We start from the raw sequence: 19,814 nt of genomic DNA, 5'->3' as shown, positions 1-19,814 counted from the left end.
TTTGAATATTCATAAGGACTGATCAAGAAGTGTTTTAAAAAAAATATAAATTTTAGAACGTCATAACTTCCTTATTTTTATCCAATTTTGGTCATTTTGCACGGTTCTGCGTGGATTTTATTCTTTATCTTATGACATTTATAGAATTTTGAATTGGATTTTTTTTTCTTTAATCGTGAGAGGGTCTACAGAGATTAACGTCGAATGGAGGAGCCTGTCGAGAAGGCTCAGTTGTTCTCAAAGGCTGGGTTGGTGTACTGCTCTGTCTCTTCCTCGCTCTTCTCTTTCCGCTTCTCCTTCATCTCCTCCGGGGCATACACCTCCTTCATCTTCTCATCCTTGATCGTCTTCTTCTTGTCGTCGCCCTCCTCGCCGTCGTCCTTCTTGAAGAATTTCTTGTAAGGCAGGTAAATGGCCGCGATGGCGATGCCCTCGAAGAGCGTCATGAGAAAGATGAGGAACGGGACGCGGGCCGCCAACTCGGCCTCGGGATGTGGGTAGAAGAGCGAGATGATGCTGGTAGCCATCAGCGCGTTTTGCACGCCTACACAGCAACGCAACAAGGATGCAATCATTCAAGACAAAAATGACATTTTCGCTGTTTAGTGTGTTTTGTCATAACTATGCGATAAGGGAGGGACCAGAGAGTGTGACAAACGGCTGGACAAATTTTACCGATGTCAATTTCGAGTATGAATACACTTGATAACTTGTGTACGTTATTCCGTAACTATTCGTTTCACTTGCCCAATCGACAAAATGAAATATGAATGGAAACTGGTGTCAATGTCCAGAATTGGCACAGATCTGTCATAGTTCACGAATTCTTGTCATTTCGCTGCTTGAGAAGGATTTGCCTTTTATAATACTTTCCGAGACTACAAGTACCTTTTGATTTCGCTTTGCCCATATCTTATTTCCCCTCTAAGACTGTGCTACCAAAATCTGTACTTGCCATTGGATTTACTTTGACTCGTATGTAGATATCGAATATAGTTAAGCGCTAATCAAAATCCCAATCCACAGAGATAATAATATGCAAGAAACTTGACTTTTTGAAATCCGCATTCATACACAGAACTAATTTTATATGTGGTAACGCAAGTGTCCCACACATGAAAAAAGAGAATACACAGATTCTCTCTCAAGTACTTTCACAAATTTAGATGAAAAGTAAATGAACATCGAATCGTATATTTCATCGATTCATGACAATGCTGAAGTAAAGCCCGTCCCTGTCAAACTCACCCGTTTCCAAGGAGATGGTGACGATGGCGGCATTAGGCTTGATGCACGTGATCTTGGAAATGACGCTCCCACAAAAGGCGCCGCAGAGAGGCAGAAGGAATGCAGCCACGTAGACGTTCCAGGGAGCAGCGAAAATGTAGAGCTGGAAGGGAAGACTGGTTGCCAAGGTGATGGCTAGAACAATGGTGGACACTGGCTTCAGAAGTTTCATCGCCTTGTCCTTGATCGAGGGCCACTTATATCTGATGAAGATAATGATGATGATGATGATGGATGAAACAGCATTTATATAGCGCCATTTATCTGTAGAAACATTCAAAGGCGCCCGGCTCTCACAATGTGTCACACAGCATTCACAAAGTGAAATACACATTTGAACGAGTGGTAGGTTTTGTTTTATTCGTTTGTAGGTTTGTTTGTTTTAAAAGAAAAACCACAATTACTGGCAGTAACAATCATGGGAGTTTTCCTAGCAGCAACCCAGATACTCTTCTGGTAAATCAGTTGTATTCATTGTAAAAACGATTAATTTCAACTTTGCGGTTCTTTTAATGCTTCTTTTGAACAAAGGGATTGAATGATGAAAGTGATTTTTTTTAACTTCACCCGAGTTTCATTTCTGTGTCTATAGTATGCTCTAAAGAATTGTAAAAGAAAAATTTAAAACATAAATGATTATTTTGGTGATACCGCAGAGAGAGGATTCCACAAAGCAGTTTGCAGACAGGGACTAACGTGGCAACATGCCAGGAAAGGGATAGGTTTAAGAATTACATTTTACTTAAGCATCAACAAATCATTATACAAACGTAGGCCTACACTTTAATTGTTTCATCATTACCTTTTGTTGGATGGACCTAAAGTGAATTTAATTGAAATGATGTGAATTACATATAATTATGAATACATCTCCCAAACGGGAGCAGGCGGTAAAATAAAAACTGATAGCTAAAGCTCTTGTCATCTGAAAAGAAGAAAACAGAATTTCGGCCCTTTCAGTTAATATGACCGCAGTGTAATTGAGTTGATTTTTTTTTTTGTGTGCGAGATCAGGAGATTAGTGAGACAATGACGATGTCACAACATTTACTTTGTATAAAAACGTGACTGACCTATGAATTGCATTTGCTCCGGGAAAACTTGAAAATATAAAACTTTTCGATGTTGTTTTATTTGTTCTCAAACTCTCTTTTAAGTATTCACTGTTCTGTTTATACGCATTTTATTAAGACATTAAAGTCAGTATAGAGTGTATTTTGTGGAACCTTTTGGTTGTTGTTGTGTTTCTTTTATTTACTTTCTTTATCAGGGGTCAAGAGACATCAATTCTCAGAGAATGGAACGAGCACTCCATGCCTCAATCTCTGAGATAAACAAGCTTTACGCCGGTTCATCGTGCTGGGTCGTGGTGCGACATTTATCTGCTTATTGTGTGCTGCACAGTAGCCAGTGATCTGTAGTCTCACTGCTAGTGTAGAAATCACATGAGGATGGTTATGGCAAGAGACGCAGTTATTTTCAAGAGGTATACTTAAACGCACACACACACACACATAACACAGTAATCATAATCGACTAAAAGAAGGAAGGAAAGAAATAGTGCCATGCATGGAAATCATTTAAACACATAGGCCTACTTTTGCGAATCTGTACCAGTCGCAGCCTTACGTGCAGTTTTAGATTAGGGGACAACGTCATTGCCTTTCAAGGTTTCCATTGATTTCTGCGTTTAAAGATATTACTTAACGTTGGAAGATTAACAACTAACCATCAACACTTCAGCATGTCACAGGTTGAATTGCTAAAATTTGTGAAAACCTGGCACACGGAGACGCCAGAGACTGTAACCATGGTAACCACCTACCGGATGATCATGCCGAGACCAATGGGAATGATGAGGATGATGAGCTGGATGGCGATCTCGATGAAGGGTGTGTCCAGCGACTCGTTGTCGTCGGTCAATCGTGTAGTGTAGATGAAGAGGTTGAGGGGCATCATACCCATGGCCAGGACGTTGGAACAGAAGGTCATCGTCAGACTAAGTACATAGTCCGCATCGAGAATCACGCTAAGCGTGTTGCTCAAGTACCCACCTGAGAAGAAAAACAAGGACATTCACAAAAGTGGAATACATAAATATGATATACTGTATCAAAAATCAGTAAGGAATGATCAACACCCCTCTTAGCACCCCAGCCAAATCTAACTGTACTTGCCTTCCGTGAGTGACAAATCAGTTCTGATTGGTCTAAATAGCTTTATCCATGGTTTTTACGCCTTCAAAATTTGCTTTTATAACATCCCACTGGCTTCTTTAGGAACCATTTACTTTCAATAGATTACTTTAAAACAACAACAACACCGTGATGCACGTTCTATAGTTGCATGTGAAGAAAAAAGTTTGTTCTTTACTATCTTGTTTAGCGACAAATAAACAAATGAAATGAAATGAAAAACAGAAAAAGGATGGATAACCACTGCACGAGAGTGTCATGTGTTATACCAGTAAATGTAAAGGCGGCGTTTTATTTTGAAAAAAAAAAAAATGTTTTCATTTTCTGGAAAAAAACAACAACCCGTGAATGGTGAATATACATTTCACTATTTTACGTAGCAAATGAAGAATGTGGATACTATGTGAGATGAAGACAGTATTCAACATTAGCGAAACATTGTAATAGGAAAACATTGCAATGAATCATTAAGCGAACAATACGTAATGTACTTAAATAGAAGGGACCTATAGCCCGGACCTACAGAAAGGCAATGCTTCTGAAGAAGGAAATCAGTACAGGAATATCATGTTCGGAAGCCCAGTAAAGAGACACGGAGTTTCCCAACAGACACAAGGGCCCGAATTCACGAAGGTGGTACAAATGAAACCATAGTTTAAACCATGGACAAAAACTGTGGAGTGCCAAGTGTCGCACGGAATATTTCGTTACGAAATTGGTCATTTCGTCGACAAAATGACCGTTTCGTTAACGAAATTATCATTTCGTGGACGAAGTGTTCATTTAGTTACCAAACGTTGTCATTTCGTTACAAAATAATCATTTCATTGACGAAATGACTGATTTCGTAACGAAATATTCCATGCGACACTTGGCGCTCCATAGATTTTGTCCATGGTTTAAACCATGGTTTCCTTTGTACCACCTTCGTGAATTCGGGCCAAGAAGAACAACAACAGGAAAAAAAAAAATGCGAGGCACGACAACACAACTACTTGAGAGAAGACTAACATGACAGCAAGGCAACATACAGACAAGCATGGACCTACAACTACGGCTGAGACAATGACCTGTACAAGTAGAATACACTGAGAAATAATTGTACAGCGTGAAAAGTAATACATGGAAGGAATAATTTTGATATCTTTATGCAGAAAGTTCCGAGAATACTGGCCATAACCATGTGCTCTTACTAATAGCCCTCGTAGGAGAGGTAAGTAGAACCGATTAAGAGCTCCGAAAAGGATATTTGTGTAACGGCTGATATTTCGGGAACATTGCAATCGAAAATTGACGGGAGTGAATTATCATAATACATATACGAGTACATGAATATCAAATGAAATAAAGATATCATCCAGAGGGATGAAGGTTTAGATGCGAGTTTCTTCACTTTGTCTCCCTCTACAAATGAATATTGTCATGAATATTGGGACATGAATATTGTCCCAAATTGAATTAAAAACAAGTCTTCGTAGTTTTTGAACAGCTAGAAGCAAACGAGGTAGATTACTTGTACATGTATATCAGAACGTGTGAGAAAAGAGCAAATGGCATGGAAACCTTTCCATCTCCATATTAACAGTAGAGTCTGGATTTGGTGAGAATTGTCTTCAGCTAAAATTCCATGATTGCATAGAGATAAGCAAATATCAAGCATGACAATAACATAAGTAGTTATTTTTTATGAATATGAAGTTTTGATCTCTTAATCACGCGGCGTATATCTTAAGCGAAATAGTCTTGGAAATAAAATCAAATGTACTTTTCAAGAAGGTTTATTGCCTACAATAATTCCAAGTAATTTGAAATTTGATGCACTTTCTAAAAAGTCTCTGTTCACAGCCTTATTTGGGGTGTTGGTACTGAAAAGTTTTGAAAACTTTTGACTCACGAATACCAACACAGGAATGTGACAGGTGTTATGACGAAGAGCAACGAGGAATTCAACAAAAAACTTGCCTACTGATGATTATGTTTCTAATCAAGGTTAAGGGAGCAAAATGTTTGAAACCTGTAGGGTAAACGCTGAAATTGTGTATGGTTCAAGTTGTAACAGCAAAAGCCAGGTAACCCCCACCAAACTCCCTTCCCACAATCCACGTGTTGTTCTTTCACCGAATGCAGGGAAACAAAAAAAAATGTTTTTATTCCGTTACATGGATTTCTAAACGATCTTCGTGACTTCAAACTTTGTGTACATGTATATACCAGCCCCGTTGGCTTCTTCCGTTCTCTTTCATTTTGTTAATAGTTGATTTGCATTCATTGCATTCAACTCTTTTATTGCCTTATATAGGTTATGAAATTCTGGCATGAATAAATCATTGTAAAACAAGATCCATGTTATTGATACAGAAAAGAGTTATACAAGTATGATCCTACTTCCGTAGGACCCAATTTTTGGAATGATCTGGAGAGAGAAACAATCTAATCACCACCCCTTGAATTTAAGAATAGACTCATTTTTTTCTTCTTGATTCATATCGGGTGCGATTTTCTTTACCTTGCTGGGCTTGCTATTTGCACACTTTGCATTTCCTCCACTGCATTGGTATCACGCTTCTCGCAAATGATCACGCCGCTCTATTATTGGTTAATGTAACGGACAACCATTTCTTTTCACATTGTTTTCTCTCTTTTTTTTTATTCTTCGACTTACGCAGTTACCCACTTCATAATTTGTCATTCTATACCACTATAAATTTCATGTAAAAATTCACTCTGAATTAGTTTCTGGGAGTATACGCCACGAACAAGAATTGCTTCTGCGGAACTTCTTCATATTTCACATTAACACATATATCAATTCTCTTATTCGTTGCATTCGACATTATTCACTCGTTCAATTTCATGTTATCTTTATGGTTACCTGTGAAATGTGGAATATGGAACAGAAAATTGTAATAAGTGAAAATGAGAATTACATAATGCGTGATTTACGAGCTATCTTTGGCGTACGATTAAAAAAAAAAAAATATTTCCTTATGTTTCCTCAGTTTTGTTCTTTGCTATGATTTCTTTTTAAAACCCCGAAAGAATTTGATTGAAAGAAAAAAAAAAGACTGGTTCGAACCAGGTGGTGTCATGCGTTATCAGTCACTGCAAGAGAAAATCTTATTTTCAAACAGACTTTATGCACATCCTTATTTGGAGTGTATAGACACACGTCTGTGCACCATTGAAGAGTTTTGAAAACTATGCTTTACATTGCCAACATGCGTGTTTTGACGCATACCAGAGAGGTGAAAAAACAGAAGTACATTATTGTATATCTATTGTATTGCTCAGATAACTGCATGTTTATCAAAACATGACGGGATGCGCGATCTGTCAATGGGGCAAATACTGACATGCGCCTAGAGATATGACACAAGAGAAAGGTGATGCAAGAATTTTAAATGATTACAATTTAGAAAAGAAAATCAAAATATAGGCAATGACATAGAGTTTCATGGCAATCAGAGAAGAAACAATAAACTTTGTTGAAATTCAAAGTTAAAAAAGAAATAGGGAGAAAATATCAGTATTGAAACACATCATTCCACGGTGCCAATGTGATTGTATTCTTATTGAACTCCCTTCTTTGGCTCCTGTGACACAATGGTGTGAATTGACGAAATGTAGTCCTCTGGATACATAGTCCCAGAAGTATGACTCGCATGCATTTTTTTTTAACTTGTCATGTTGTCAACGCGAATAGCTATATGTACATCGTATTCCTGGCTCAACTCTCAAGTTCTCTTTCGCTCTTAAAACCATTTTCCATGAGATACATCACGTCTCTGGTGCTAGCCTCTGAGTTCAACAAAGATAGACCAAATTGCTGTGGGGTTTTTTCCCTCCCTCGTATAGCCCTTTCAGTTTCATCTCTCTGGCTGTCCAAGGAGGTTCTGCTCGCCTAGTACCACCTTGGGCTTTTCAACTTTGGCTGCAACTTTCATTCAGCTTGTTGAGTAAATTGATTTTCACTCATTTTCGAAGAGCATTGAACATGTCCAAGCTCGCAGACTTCTAACAATCGAATACGACTGAGACGCTGCCAATCTACAATACTAATGCAGTTTCACTATTAAGGCCTCCGGGGCACCAGACACTCGCATTTGTGCATATATTTTATGAATTTTCCACTATTCTGCTAATGAGCAAACTAACTTACAACATCCACATACAAAACGAAGCACAGCAAAGTCGTAACTCGACAAATTTATATTCAAAATACTGATTTTTCCCTGGTTAGGTCACCATTAAATTTTGCATGGCACGTCGGTACCTTTCTTCGATTTGTCATAAAAATAGATAAACAAAACCAGGCCTTTCTTCGGTCAGAGTTCCCCACTTTTTTTCTCCTTTTAATGCCAACTTATAACCCCATACTGATATAAAAATCCACGGCATGATGTCCTGGCCATTTACGACAGAAAAAAAAAAATATATGTCTTTTTTTTTTTCGTCTGATTTTTACCCTGTGGTTCGATGTCTATCAGTTTCCATGCAACTATTTTTATCGTGTTATGTAATAAAACTTTCTAAGTGCAAGAAAATGAGAAAGGAATGGACGAGATGAGAGAGTGAGGAAAGAGAGAGAGAGGAGATAGGGAAAGAGGCAAAGAAGATTAGAGATTGTAATTTGTCATCACTGACAAATTAAGGTGATCCGATTTTTTTTAATCAATGATTCGAGTCCTGATATAAATGGAGGCGTTACCCGGACACGACCCGTCGAGGACAAGGCCGATAGCTGAGGCGCTGTCGAGACTGAAGGCCTTGGCCAAGCCGAAAGCGAGGGCAGGCATGATGAAGAATTGACACAGCATGCCGATGAGCACGGCCCAGGGACGCCGCAGTCGCTCCCAGATGAGCTTCAAGTCGATAGTCATCCCCATGGTAACGAAACTGAGGATGATGATGCCTAGAGTGACGTAGTTGACGATGACGTAGACCGGATTGGGAACAAGATTCGTCTGACAAATACAAATATATAAACAAGTCAATCCTTTGTATCGATCACACATTCCTTCATTTGTCATTATTTTGGTTGAATAATCTTGTTTATTAGGTTTTGATCTGTACTGATTTGTCCTTGTGTTAACTTTAACTTTAAACAAAGAGACAAGCAAAAACTCAACAAGTGGTTTGCAGTGACTTTGATTCTAGCATTCTAACATGTTGAGTTCCACTGAGGGAAAATGTGCAGCTTTTGAAACACAGTTATACTGTCGAATTGTGGAGAATAAGTAGGAGGAGGAGTAGGAATTAGAGGCGGACAGTTATGGGCAAATGCTTGGAGAAGAAAGATTTGGACAAAGCAAGAATGGCATACTTGCATGCATACTTGCAGAGGTCCAAATGGTTTTAGCCTGTTTTTTTTTTTTTTGTGTGTGTGTGTGTTTTGTTTTGTCTTGTCTTGGGGGTACTTGTACTTCACCCTAAAGGTCAGCTTACATTAACGCCAGTCTTATACGAGTTTGTCGCCAATCTTTGTAACCACATGAAGCAAAATAACTTGTAATTTCAACGATCGTCTAAAGTTTCGCTGTTATCGCTCCTCCCATCACTCCAAGTCATGTGAACGGCGTGTAACCGAAACCTTATCTGAACAAATAACAATAGCCACGATCTGATCGTTGCAAGTTGAAGCTAAAGACGGTGCATGCATTCTCTAACTTTCTGCAATGTAGTATAATTCCTGATTACCCTGTTTTTTCTCACGATTTAAGATCTAAGTCAATTGGAAACGTGATAGCAAAGCAGCTCGACCCCTCGGCTGTGCCTATGCATATCTGTGTGCGTTACTTTATACTGTTTGTTATTTTGATGCTAACCCCGTTACCCCCTGACGACAACAGGGACAAAGGTTTGCAGACCAACATGACAATGCTTGAGGGTAAAGTCAAATCCTAACGTGGGCGGTTTTCACTTCGTGAGAGGGGGACTAAGAGGACATACTAAGAGGAGGAGGAGGGGAGGGAGGAGAGGAGGAGGGGATGGAGGGAGAGAGAATGCGTAGAGGGGAGGGGCTGATTAGAAGTGGACAAACTGGTTTTTTAGTTGTTTTTATTTCATACACCTGATTTTAAGAAGGGGCAGTTCTAAAACAATGGGAAAATGAAGGACAGGAAGGAAAGGAAAGAAGATGAACGAAGAGATGAAAATTAAAGGAAAAGATGAAGGAGTAGAACAAACAAATAAGGGAAGGGAAAACAAATACAGTTGGAGAAAATGATAAAGAAGAATACGACGAAGAAGAAGAAGAAAGAAAGAGAAGATTAGAATTCATTCTTTCCACACTATTAAGGATCAATACACTGGTATAGGAGAAGGGGGAGAGGAGGAAAGGGTTTAACATGCAGGGGACGCGGAACCGCAGCCTGCACCCTCCCCCCCCCCCCCCCCAACACACACACTTTTTTGGCTGGTCAAAAAAGTGGGACAATGGGGGGAAGATAATCACAACATGCATGAATTTCCAAAGTTTCCCTGTAAAATTCTTCCAATGTAAGCGGGGGGGGGGGGGGGGGGAGGGCTTCTAACATGTACCATTTTCACTGGTCATAATGGCTAATAAACAGTTCGGGTATTAAATATTTCAGATATCCCTGTTCCCTCCCTTCCCCCTTGAGATTTAGATTCTGAATCGAACAGCATTTTGCTCTCTTCATTTTGACGCGTTGTTGCTTGCAATTGCCATACCGCCGTGTCCTACTGGGATAGAAGATGAGATCAGATATCTGAAAAATAATTATTCTTAAAATGTAAGAGTCGCTTTATATTAGATACCAGCAATTTTTTTCCTTTTTTTTTTCCCTGTTCTGCCTCTGCCCGACATTCGGTTAAAACGAGAATGATGCATGCGACTACAAGTGTGTACGTCGTGATGTCAAGACGGAGGTTTGGACCTTTGTGCGAAGTACGTGACCCATTTTCTCTCAGGAGGGCAAATGCCACTCCTGATTTCAGAACATTTGACGAAACTTATCGCCTGTCTGTATTCAATTATTATTGCTCATTCTGAACTTTACAGGTGATGAAAGCTAGTACAGCTCCTGTCACAATATGGAACTGTAAGTCCACTTGCAATAACGTGAATGACATGCCGCGCAAAAAAAAAAGAAAAAAAAAGATAAAACGATTCCCAGTTGAAAGAGATTCAATGTTTCATGTAGTTCATAACGATTTGAATAAAGCACAATGTGTGTCTATGCTCTTTTGGCAAAGTAAGTGGCTTAGATGGACAAAAAAAACATGTTGTATGGGTCTATATGAGTCTATATAGTTGTTCACGAACAAGTATTCTGTGCATAGGATGAAAGGAAATATATTAGAGCGAAACATCTTTTTCCCCCTGCAACACTATTGATAGACTAATCAAAACTTTTGGTATCTGCCTCCCTAAAAGATATCATAACCAATACGAGATCACTCTCCCCCCGTTTGCTCATTCTACCCTTGATTGTGCTGCATGGTACGCTTCGCAGAAGCTCAGCCGAGCGTCTTCGAGAACAAGATGACTTACTGTGATAGAATTCATGACAATGTATCAGTGAAACATCTTTCAAGTCAGTACAATGTCATGAGGAATTGTGGGGATGATATATTTTTGGTTGTGGTGGGTTTTTCAGCTTTTAACTTTTTGTGAGATGATCAGAAACAACTCATGAAATATGAAAGAGCATACGATTTTAAGAGGAACTCAAAGTTCATTTGATGAAGATAGGTTCTAAAATGGTTGAGATATCAAAAAAAAGTAAAACAAAGGTACCCTGATAAAAGGTGGGTCCCACCTTTATTAGGATTGCTTTATTTTGGATATCTCAGCCATTCTTAGAATTGTATACTCTTTCATATTTCACAAGAGGCTTCTCATTATCTCAAAAAACCCTGCAGCCCCATTTCAACTGAAACCATAATCCCTTTACTGTTAATTGTTAGTGACCTTACGCCAGCTGTAAGACGTCTTAAAGCAAACGGAAACGGAACTCTAAACTCTTAGAATGCAATAAAGTGCACACCGTATTCACGTTGACATTGGTGAATAGAATACGACCAGAACAATTAAAAAATGGTTAACACTTCGGAAACTGGACCAGATTTAGGAAAGTTATGAAATTTGGAAGTTACACTGTCTTCTCTTAAACGAATAGCAATTTCAATCGCAAACATGTATGCAAATTAGCTGGGTTGATCACGCCATCAACTATTAAACAGCAAACCCATTGGTATGTTATTAATCGATATATTGAAAAAAAAAAAATGATCTGGCAACTACTACCTTTTCCCAATGTTAACAATGGAAGGTTCTTTTAAACAACAACAAAATGTTGATGCAACGAAATATTTCATTTGTATTTCTTGTCGACACATAAAAGTATAACATAAGAGATCTGTGTATATGCGTCAATGGGACACCTGTGAGGCCATCATTTCATCATCTCATCGACTTTCCGAGAAGTAACTGCAGTGTTTTGTTTAAAAAAAAAAAAAAAATCTTGAATTTTAATGTGACAATTTTACAATTTTGTTTCTTTGATTCTACCATAATAATTAAAACTAACCTAAAATGATGTATAATTGCTTTTTATCAAACGTACAATTATAGTGCTAGCAAGAGGGGTGGTCTGTGTATACATACTATGTCATTGCTATTAGTTATACCCAATTAATGAAACAAAACAAAATATCTAGGATGTAAATGAAATGAGAAACCGTGGCATTTAACAGGAAATAACACATTCTACTCATGACTCAGAAATTTTGTACAATGATAGCAGTATCTGGGGGAAAATAACATAACGTGGTGTAACAGACTTTAAAAGCAAAGCTTCTATAGTTTAGGCCCCCAAAAAGGAACTCTCAGGCAAAACTTATCATGGTAAATTCAAAAACAACAACAACAACAACAACAAGCAAGCAATAAAGACAAACAAAAATAGAAGAGGCAGAAGGGAAAAGAAGAAACTTACTTTAGATAATGTCTTTTAGTTAAAAATTTCCCACCTACCTTGACCGTGGTCGTACTGATCTCGAAGACGGACTCTCCCACTGACATCAACACGGACAACTCCGAAATCGAAATGTGATTTCCGCGTAACGTGACCCTCATTGTCTTCGGGTAATCGTCGGCTGGAGAAATCGCGATCGTAGCATCGGAAGCGTTAACGACCTTGAAAGCAAAGTCGCTGGCGCTCTGGAAAGCAATCGTTGCATTTTCGGTGTCGAGGTAATGAAGAATCGTGAAGTTAAATGTTTCCTCGCGCCCTGTACAACCAATTACGGATGTGTGAGATCGGAATATAAACAAATAAAAGATAAGCAGATACGAAATTTTGTTCATTAACTCTGTATTTGGTAACGTGTCATAATAATGTAGTTTTAATAGCGATGCTAAAATTCAACATTAATTCCATTAGTGGCATGATGTACCCGTTTCGTCTCAGATGAACTCTTCAAGCGATTTCTTACGTGTCGGGCTTGATATACGTTGATTCTCTATACCTCAGCAAATAAACGTGTAGGACTTCATGCGCGTCACTTTCATTGTCACAGGGTTCTTGGCCAGCTCTCACCCACAATCAAATAGATCTCTGAATGTAGCATTCAGAGTTCTAGGCCTTACCATCCGCAACTCATGCGGAAGCGGTTAATTCTTTTAGTTGTGAGTGTCGTTTTATCCCTTTTTGAATCTCAATTCACATCAAGTTACAAGCAATCGGATTGATTAAATTGATATGCCAAGAAAGATACCTGAAATTTCATGTGTTACTCGCTTTCAAATGACCGTACATCAAAATATTCAGATAGCCACCTTTTTAGGTTATACTGCCTTCGCTTGAGCAGCAACTACGCAACTTCTTTGATGTTGAAGGTGAAGTAGAAGCAGTGGCGTAACTACGGGGGGGCATGGGGGGGCACGTGCCCCCCCAATTCGCTGGTAAAAAAAAAAAAAAGAAAAAAAACTACCAAAATGGTAATTCAAGGGTTAGTAAACTGCTTTTGAAATCGACATGAAAGGATAATCAAGAAAAAAGATATTTTTCTAAGATTTCTTGTAACCATATAATTAAAGAGGTATTATAGTGAAACATTGTTCAAAAAGCCCGGAGACGACAAAAGATTGTGATTCAGTGTGATTCCTGGTTGGCATTTTGAATACAAGCAGGATGTGCGTAGTGTATACTCAGAACATCGGAATGGCAAAAAGAGTCGCTGCAATGTTGCGCAATGTGATGTTTGATATAGGTTGTACACATTTGCTATCAAAGCTTGATCATTGATTTTGCAGTGTTGCTTTACATACTAGTCTATATCAAAATGCCTTGCATTGTCAATAATAAGACTCGACCTTGGCTATTTCCTAACTTTTCCAACTATATGAAACACACACACTCACAAACACAAACAAATTAGGGGATGCTCTATGTAAAGTGCAGATTTTGGACATCCTTCTCCCGCTTGGTCACTTCGACGCCCCCTCGCTGGTCATACCACCCCCAATCATGAACATAAACCGACACCATTGACTACCAGTGGCGGATCCAGGGGGCGCATCGGGCGCCCCCTCCCTCCAAAGCGAAAAAATATATATGTAGCTACAAACGACAGTTTTTGGACTGTAAAATGTCAAAATTTTCAAGCTCGCTCGCTTCGCTCGCTCGCATTTAATCGTTATGCAATTCTCTTGATGCTGCTGTCAGTAATTGCCAGCAGTTGCGCCCGGTGCGTCCCCTGCCCTTAATTTCCAAAGCGAAAAAATATAGCTACAAACGGCAGTTTGGGGACTGTAAAATGTCAAAATTTTCAAGCTCGCTCGCTCGCATTTAATCATTATGCAATTCTGATGTTGCTGTAAGTAATTGCCAGCAGTTGCGCCCGGTGCGCCCCCTCCCCTTAATTTCCAAAGCGAAAAAAATATAGCTTCAAACTGCAGTTTTGGGACTGTAAAATGTCAAAATTTTCAAGCTCGCTCGCTCCGCTTGCTCGCATTTAATCGTTATGCAATTCTCCTGATGTTGCTGTCAGTAATTGCCAGCAGTTGTGCCCGGTGCTCCCAGGCCCTCTCCTTAATTTCCAACGCGAAAAATACAGCTAAAAACTGCAGTTTTGGGACTGTAAAATGTCAAAATTTTCAAGCTCGCTCGCTTCGCTCGCTCGCATTTAATCGTTATGCAATGCTCCTGATGTTGCTGTCAGTAATTGCCAGCAGTTGCGCCCGGTGCGCCCCCTCTCCTTAATTTCCAAAGCGAAAAGATATAGCTACAAACGGCAGTTTGGAGACTGTAAAATGTCAAAATTTTCAAGCTCGCTCGCTTCGCTCGCTCGCATTTAATCGCTATGCAATTCTCCTGATGTTGCTGTCAGTAATTGCCAGCAGTTGCGCCCGATGCGCCCCCTCCCCTTAATTTCCAAAGCGAAAAAATATACACAAAAAAAAAAAACGGCAGTTTTGGGAACATAAAATGTCAAAATTTTCAAGCTCGCTCGCTTCGCTTGCTCACATTTAATCGTTATGCAATTTTCCCGATGTTGCTGTCAGTAATTGCCAGCAGTTGTGCCCGGTGCTCCCAGGCCCTCTCCTTAATTTCCAACGCGAAAAAATATAGCTAAAAACTGCAGTTTTGGGACTGTAAAATGTTAAAATTTTCAAGCTCGCTCGCTTCGCTCGCTCGCATTTAATCGTTATGCAATGCTCCTGATGTTGCTGACAGTAATTGCCAGCAGTTGCGCCCGGTGCGCCCCCTCTCCTTAATTTCCAAAGCGAAAAGATATAGCTACAAACGGCAGTTTGGAGACTGTAAAATGTCAAAATTTTCAAGCTCGCTCGCTTCGCTCGCTCGCATTTAATCGCTATGCAATTCTCCTGATGTTGCTGTCAGTAATTGCCAGCAGTTGCGCCCGATGCGCCCCCTCCCCTTAATTTCCAAAGCGAAAAAATATACAAAAAAAAAAACGGCAGTTTTGGGAACATAAAATGTCAAAATTTTCAAGCTCGCTCGCTTCGCTTGCTCGCATTTAATCGTTATGCAATTCTCCTGATGTTGCTGTCAGTAATTGCCAGCAGTTGTGCCCGGTGCGCCCAGGCCCTCTCCTTAATTTCCAAAGCGAAAAAATATAGCTAAAAACTGCAGTTTTGGGACTGTAAAATGTTAAAATTTTCAAGCTCGCTCGCTTCGCTCGCTCGCATTTAATCGTTATGCAATGCTCCTGATGTTGCTGTCAGTAATTGCCAGCAGTTGCGCCCGGTGCGCCCCCTCTCCTTAATTTCCAAAGCGAAAAGATATAGCTACAAACGGCAGTTTGGAGACTGTAAAATGTCAAAATTTTCAAGCTCGCTCGCTTCGCTCGCTCGCATTTAATCGCTATGCAATTCTCCTGATGTTGCTGTCAGTAATTGCCAGCAGTTGCGCCGATGCGCCCCCTCCCCTTAATTTCCAAAGCGAAAAAATATACAAAAAAACGGCAGTTTTGGGAACATAAAATGTCAAAATTTTCAAGCTCGCTCGCTTCTCTCGCTCGCATTTAACCGTTATATGCCATTCTCGTGATATTACTGCCAGTAATTGCCAGCAGTTGCACCCGGTGCGCCCCCCCCCCCCCCTGAATTTCCAAAGCGAAAAAATATAGCTACAAACGGCAGTTTTGGGAACATAAAATGTCAAAATTTTCAAGCTCGCTCGCTTCGCTCGCTCGCATTTAACCGTGATGCCATTCTCGTGATGTTACTGCCAGCAACTGCCAGCAGTTGCGCCCGGTGCAACCCCCTTAATTTCCAAAGCAAATATATATATATATATATATATATATATATATATATATGTATATATGTATATATATATATATATATATATACATATATTATCATATATAGCTACAAACGGCAGTTTGGGGACTGTAAAATGTCAAAATTTTCAAGCTCGCTCGCTCCGCTCGCTCGCATTTAATTGTTACGTTATGCAATTCTAATGTTGTTGCCATGAGGTGCCCCCCCAATGTCTTGACCCACGGTACGCCACTGAGTAGAAGTGTTTTGTCACAATCGCTTTCTACGTTACCCTTCTATATACTCACCCTCAGTCAAGTAAAGTACTTCCGTGTCAAAGGTGACATTTATGAGAGCTATCTGTTGTTCCGATGCCTCAGTCGCGTCAACGGCCGAGACTTTGACAGGAATTAAAATCACAAGGAGCGAGAGAAAGACACCGACAAGAACTGGAATGCGTGAAATATGAATCATCGTGGAGGACGCACTTGATGCAGTTGACATAGTAACAAATCCTACCTGTGAAACAAAGTAAACCAAATATCAATTTGTGATGATGGTTGGCAATAACAGTACCGTTTCGCATTTATTGTCTGTATATATCAGAGAATCTCATGTTTCTAGTTTTCCGAAGTAATCTTGTAAAGTGTAATCGAAAGGACAACTTCGGCATCCTTTACACATTCTCGTTCGAAATCGAAGCGTCCTTGTGTGTTTCCCCCATCGTTCGAGGTTCACTCGATTCTGATTATTATGTCATTTCCCCCCACGAAACCACTTATTATCTGTCATGTTATAACCGCATCTGTCAGCAGAATGTAACCCTATAATATGCATAATTTTCCGCTTGACGCAAACAATATCCTCGTCGTTTTTTATTCACATAACAGAAAGCAATGATTCTTACGGGTGACACTTTTGAAAACAACGATAATGATACGAACAATATATCTGCATTATCATCATTATCACAATGATCACAATATAAACTCACATTCACTCATTCATTCATTCATTTTATTCAATCATGGTACTAACATCAGCCACGGCTGTTTTTCAGTTAGTCCGTGCAATAAAAACAAGTATACATAACATGATACATCATCATAGATGGGCACTTCCAAGGTAAAGGGGGCAACTTCAGGGATGCTGCCATAACCATAATAAATGGTGTTGTTGTTCTTATCATTTTAACTGTCACCATCATCATCATCATCATCATCATTTCCTTGTGTATTGGTCCGTCTTAGACGTCATTGATGATTTGCATGTTGTCTCGTTTGTGAGAAAATGCAGGAACTGAAAATTTTGATAGGGCCTACTATTCCGTTGCAATGCCACTGCCCTGCCAAAAACCGCCCTTCAATGTTCAGTTTACACTTGACTACGTCATTGTCAATGACTGTAGGACTTAATGCCCCCCCCCCCCCCCCCCCCGCGGGAATATTGAATATCCCTTGAAGGAGCAGATAATTAACCCATTCGTCACTCAAACATACCCTTCACACATACAACTTTTCACAAACACAGTCGGGTTTATTTTTGTTTGTTTGGTTTTTTTGTTTTGTTTGTTTGTTTGTTTTTTGCCTCTAGTGTACCAATGTTAACATTCATTTTGGAATCCCCGGAAAGATATAACATAGGAAAAGAAACTCTCACAAAACTGAAACTATCATAAAGCAGAACAGTTGATACACATACGCACACACATACACTCACACAGATATATGTGGGTATATATATATATATATTATATATATATATATATATATATCCATATATATCTATGTATACTAAGTTTATGTTTTTATGTTTTCCATCTTTTCCCCCAACCCCATTAGTTTTTTTTTTTCCTGTATTTGACAAAGCCAGAGCACACTTTTTTTTTTTAATGAGTAGCAAGGGTTGCTTAGATTTTTGTTTTTCGAGATGGGGGCTGCAGCAAGCCTTTTAGTACCAATCCCCACCATATTCAACCTGCTACCTATTAATCCATTGTTTCATTATACAACGTTGATTAATTCTACGGACATAATTTTGATTTTACTACTTTTATCATGCAAAAATTCATATAAAGAGATAAACATTTCAAGTTGTGTGAATATTTGAACCAAGTTGTGTTTATGATTGTATGTGATTCTGTTGGAAATGAAAAACAAATGAAATGAAAAGAAATGGAAGTTGAGCGAAGCGGATTAATGTTTTGAGAGCTATGAATGTCGATAAGACATCAAGGCACTCGTAAAGTGCTCATCGAAATGATAATGGTCATTTGCCTGTGATGTTACTTGATTAAATTCTGTCAAAGTTTCAGTAATCAATGTCTTCTCAGTCTATATATTTCCAAGAAACTCATACTTTCTTCCTAACTGCTAACTTATATCAAGGCTGATTTGTCCTTGTAATTGACATGCCACACCCTTGCTTCATGAAAATTGTTCCTTTGTACTTTAATTCAGGAAAGTTATATCATATTTTGGTCATCCCTTGTCAGTATGTGAGGGAGAGAAAGGCAGGCAAATAAACATAACAGAAAGCAATGATTCTTACGGGTGACACTTTTGAAAACAACGATAATGATACGAACAATATATCTGCATTATCATCATTATCACAATGATCACAATATAAACTCACATTCACTCATTCATTCATTCATTTTATTCAATCATGGTACTAACATCAGCCACGGCTGTTTTTCAGTTAGTCCGTGCAATAAAAACAAGTATACATAACATGATACATCATCATAGATGGGCACTTCCAAGGTAAAGGGGGCAACTTCAGGGATGCTGCCATAACCATAATAAATGGTGTTGTTGTTCTTATCATTTTAACTGTCACCATCATCATCATCATCATCATCATCATTTCCTTGTGTATTGGTCCGTCTTAGACGTCATTGATGATTTGCATGTTGTCTCGTTTGTGAGAAAATGCAGGAACTGAAAATTTTGATAGGGCCTACTATTCCGTTGCAATGCCACTGCCCTGCCAAAAACCGCCCTTCAATGTTCAGTTTACACTTGACTACGTCATTGTCAATGACTGTAGGACTTAATGCCCCCCCCCCCCCCCCCCGCGGGAATATTGAATATCCCTTGAAGGAGCAGATAATTAACCCATTCGTCACTCAAACATACCCTTCACACATACAACTTTTCACAAACACAGTCGGGTTTATTTTTGTTTGTTTGGTTTTTTTGTTTTGTTTGTTTGTTTGTTTTTTGCCTCTAGTGTACCAATGTTAACATTCATTTTGGAATCCCCGGAAAGATATAACATAGGAAAAGAAACTCTCACAAAACTGAAACTATCATAAAGCAGAACAGTTGATACACATACGCACACACATACACTCACACAGATATATGTGGGTATATATATATATATTATATATATATATATATATATCCATATATATCTATGTATACTAAGTTTATGTTTTTATGTTTTCCATCTTTTCCCCCAACCCCATTAGTTTTTTTTTTCCTGTATTTGACAAAGCCAGAGCACACTTTTTTTTTTTAATGAGTAGCAAGGGTTGCTTAGATTTTTGTTTTTCGAGATGGGGG

At 39.0% G+C, this 19,814-nt stretch overlaps 1 protein-coding gene across 1 annotated transcript; it reads right to left on the bottom strand.

Moving 5' to 3' along the window:
* Positions 1–227: 227 nt before the first annotated feature.
* On the bottom strand, positions 228–16,743 carry LOC140241978 (ileal sodium/bile acid cotransporter-like). Its single transcript, XM_072321722.1, has 6 exons — positions 16,548–16,743; positions 12,484–12,740; positions 8,191–8,446; positions 3,113–3,341; positions 1,249–1,490; positions 228–544 (listed from the first exon to the last, which is right to left on the bottom strand). The coding sequence occupies exons 1-6, from the start codon at positions 16,741–16,743 to the stop codon at positions 228–230; spliced, it is 1,497 nt and encodes a 498-aa protein (XP_072177823.1).
* Positions 16,744–19,814: the final 3,071 nt, after the last annotated feature.

The sequence above is a fragment of the Diadema setosum genome, chromosome 18 (genome assembly GCF_964275005.1).
Source record: "Diadema setosum chromosome 18, eeDiaSeto1, whole genome shotgun sequence".
Classification (NCBI taxonomy): domain Eukaryota; kingdom Metazoa; phylum Echinodermata; class Echinoidea; order Diadematoida; family Diadematidae; genus Diadema; species Diadema setosum.
Note: the sequence above shows the minus strand (reverse complement) of the source record. Positions and strands in the feature narration are given on the sequence as shown.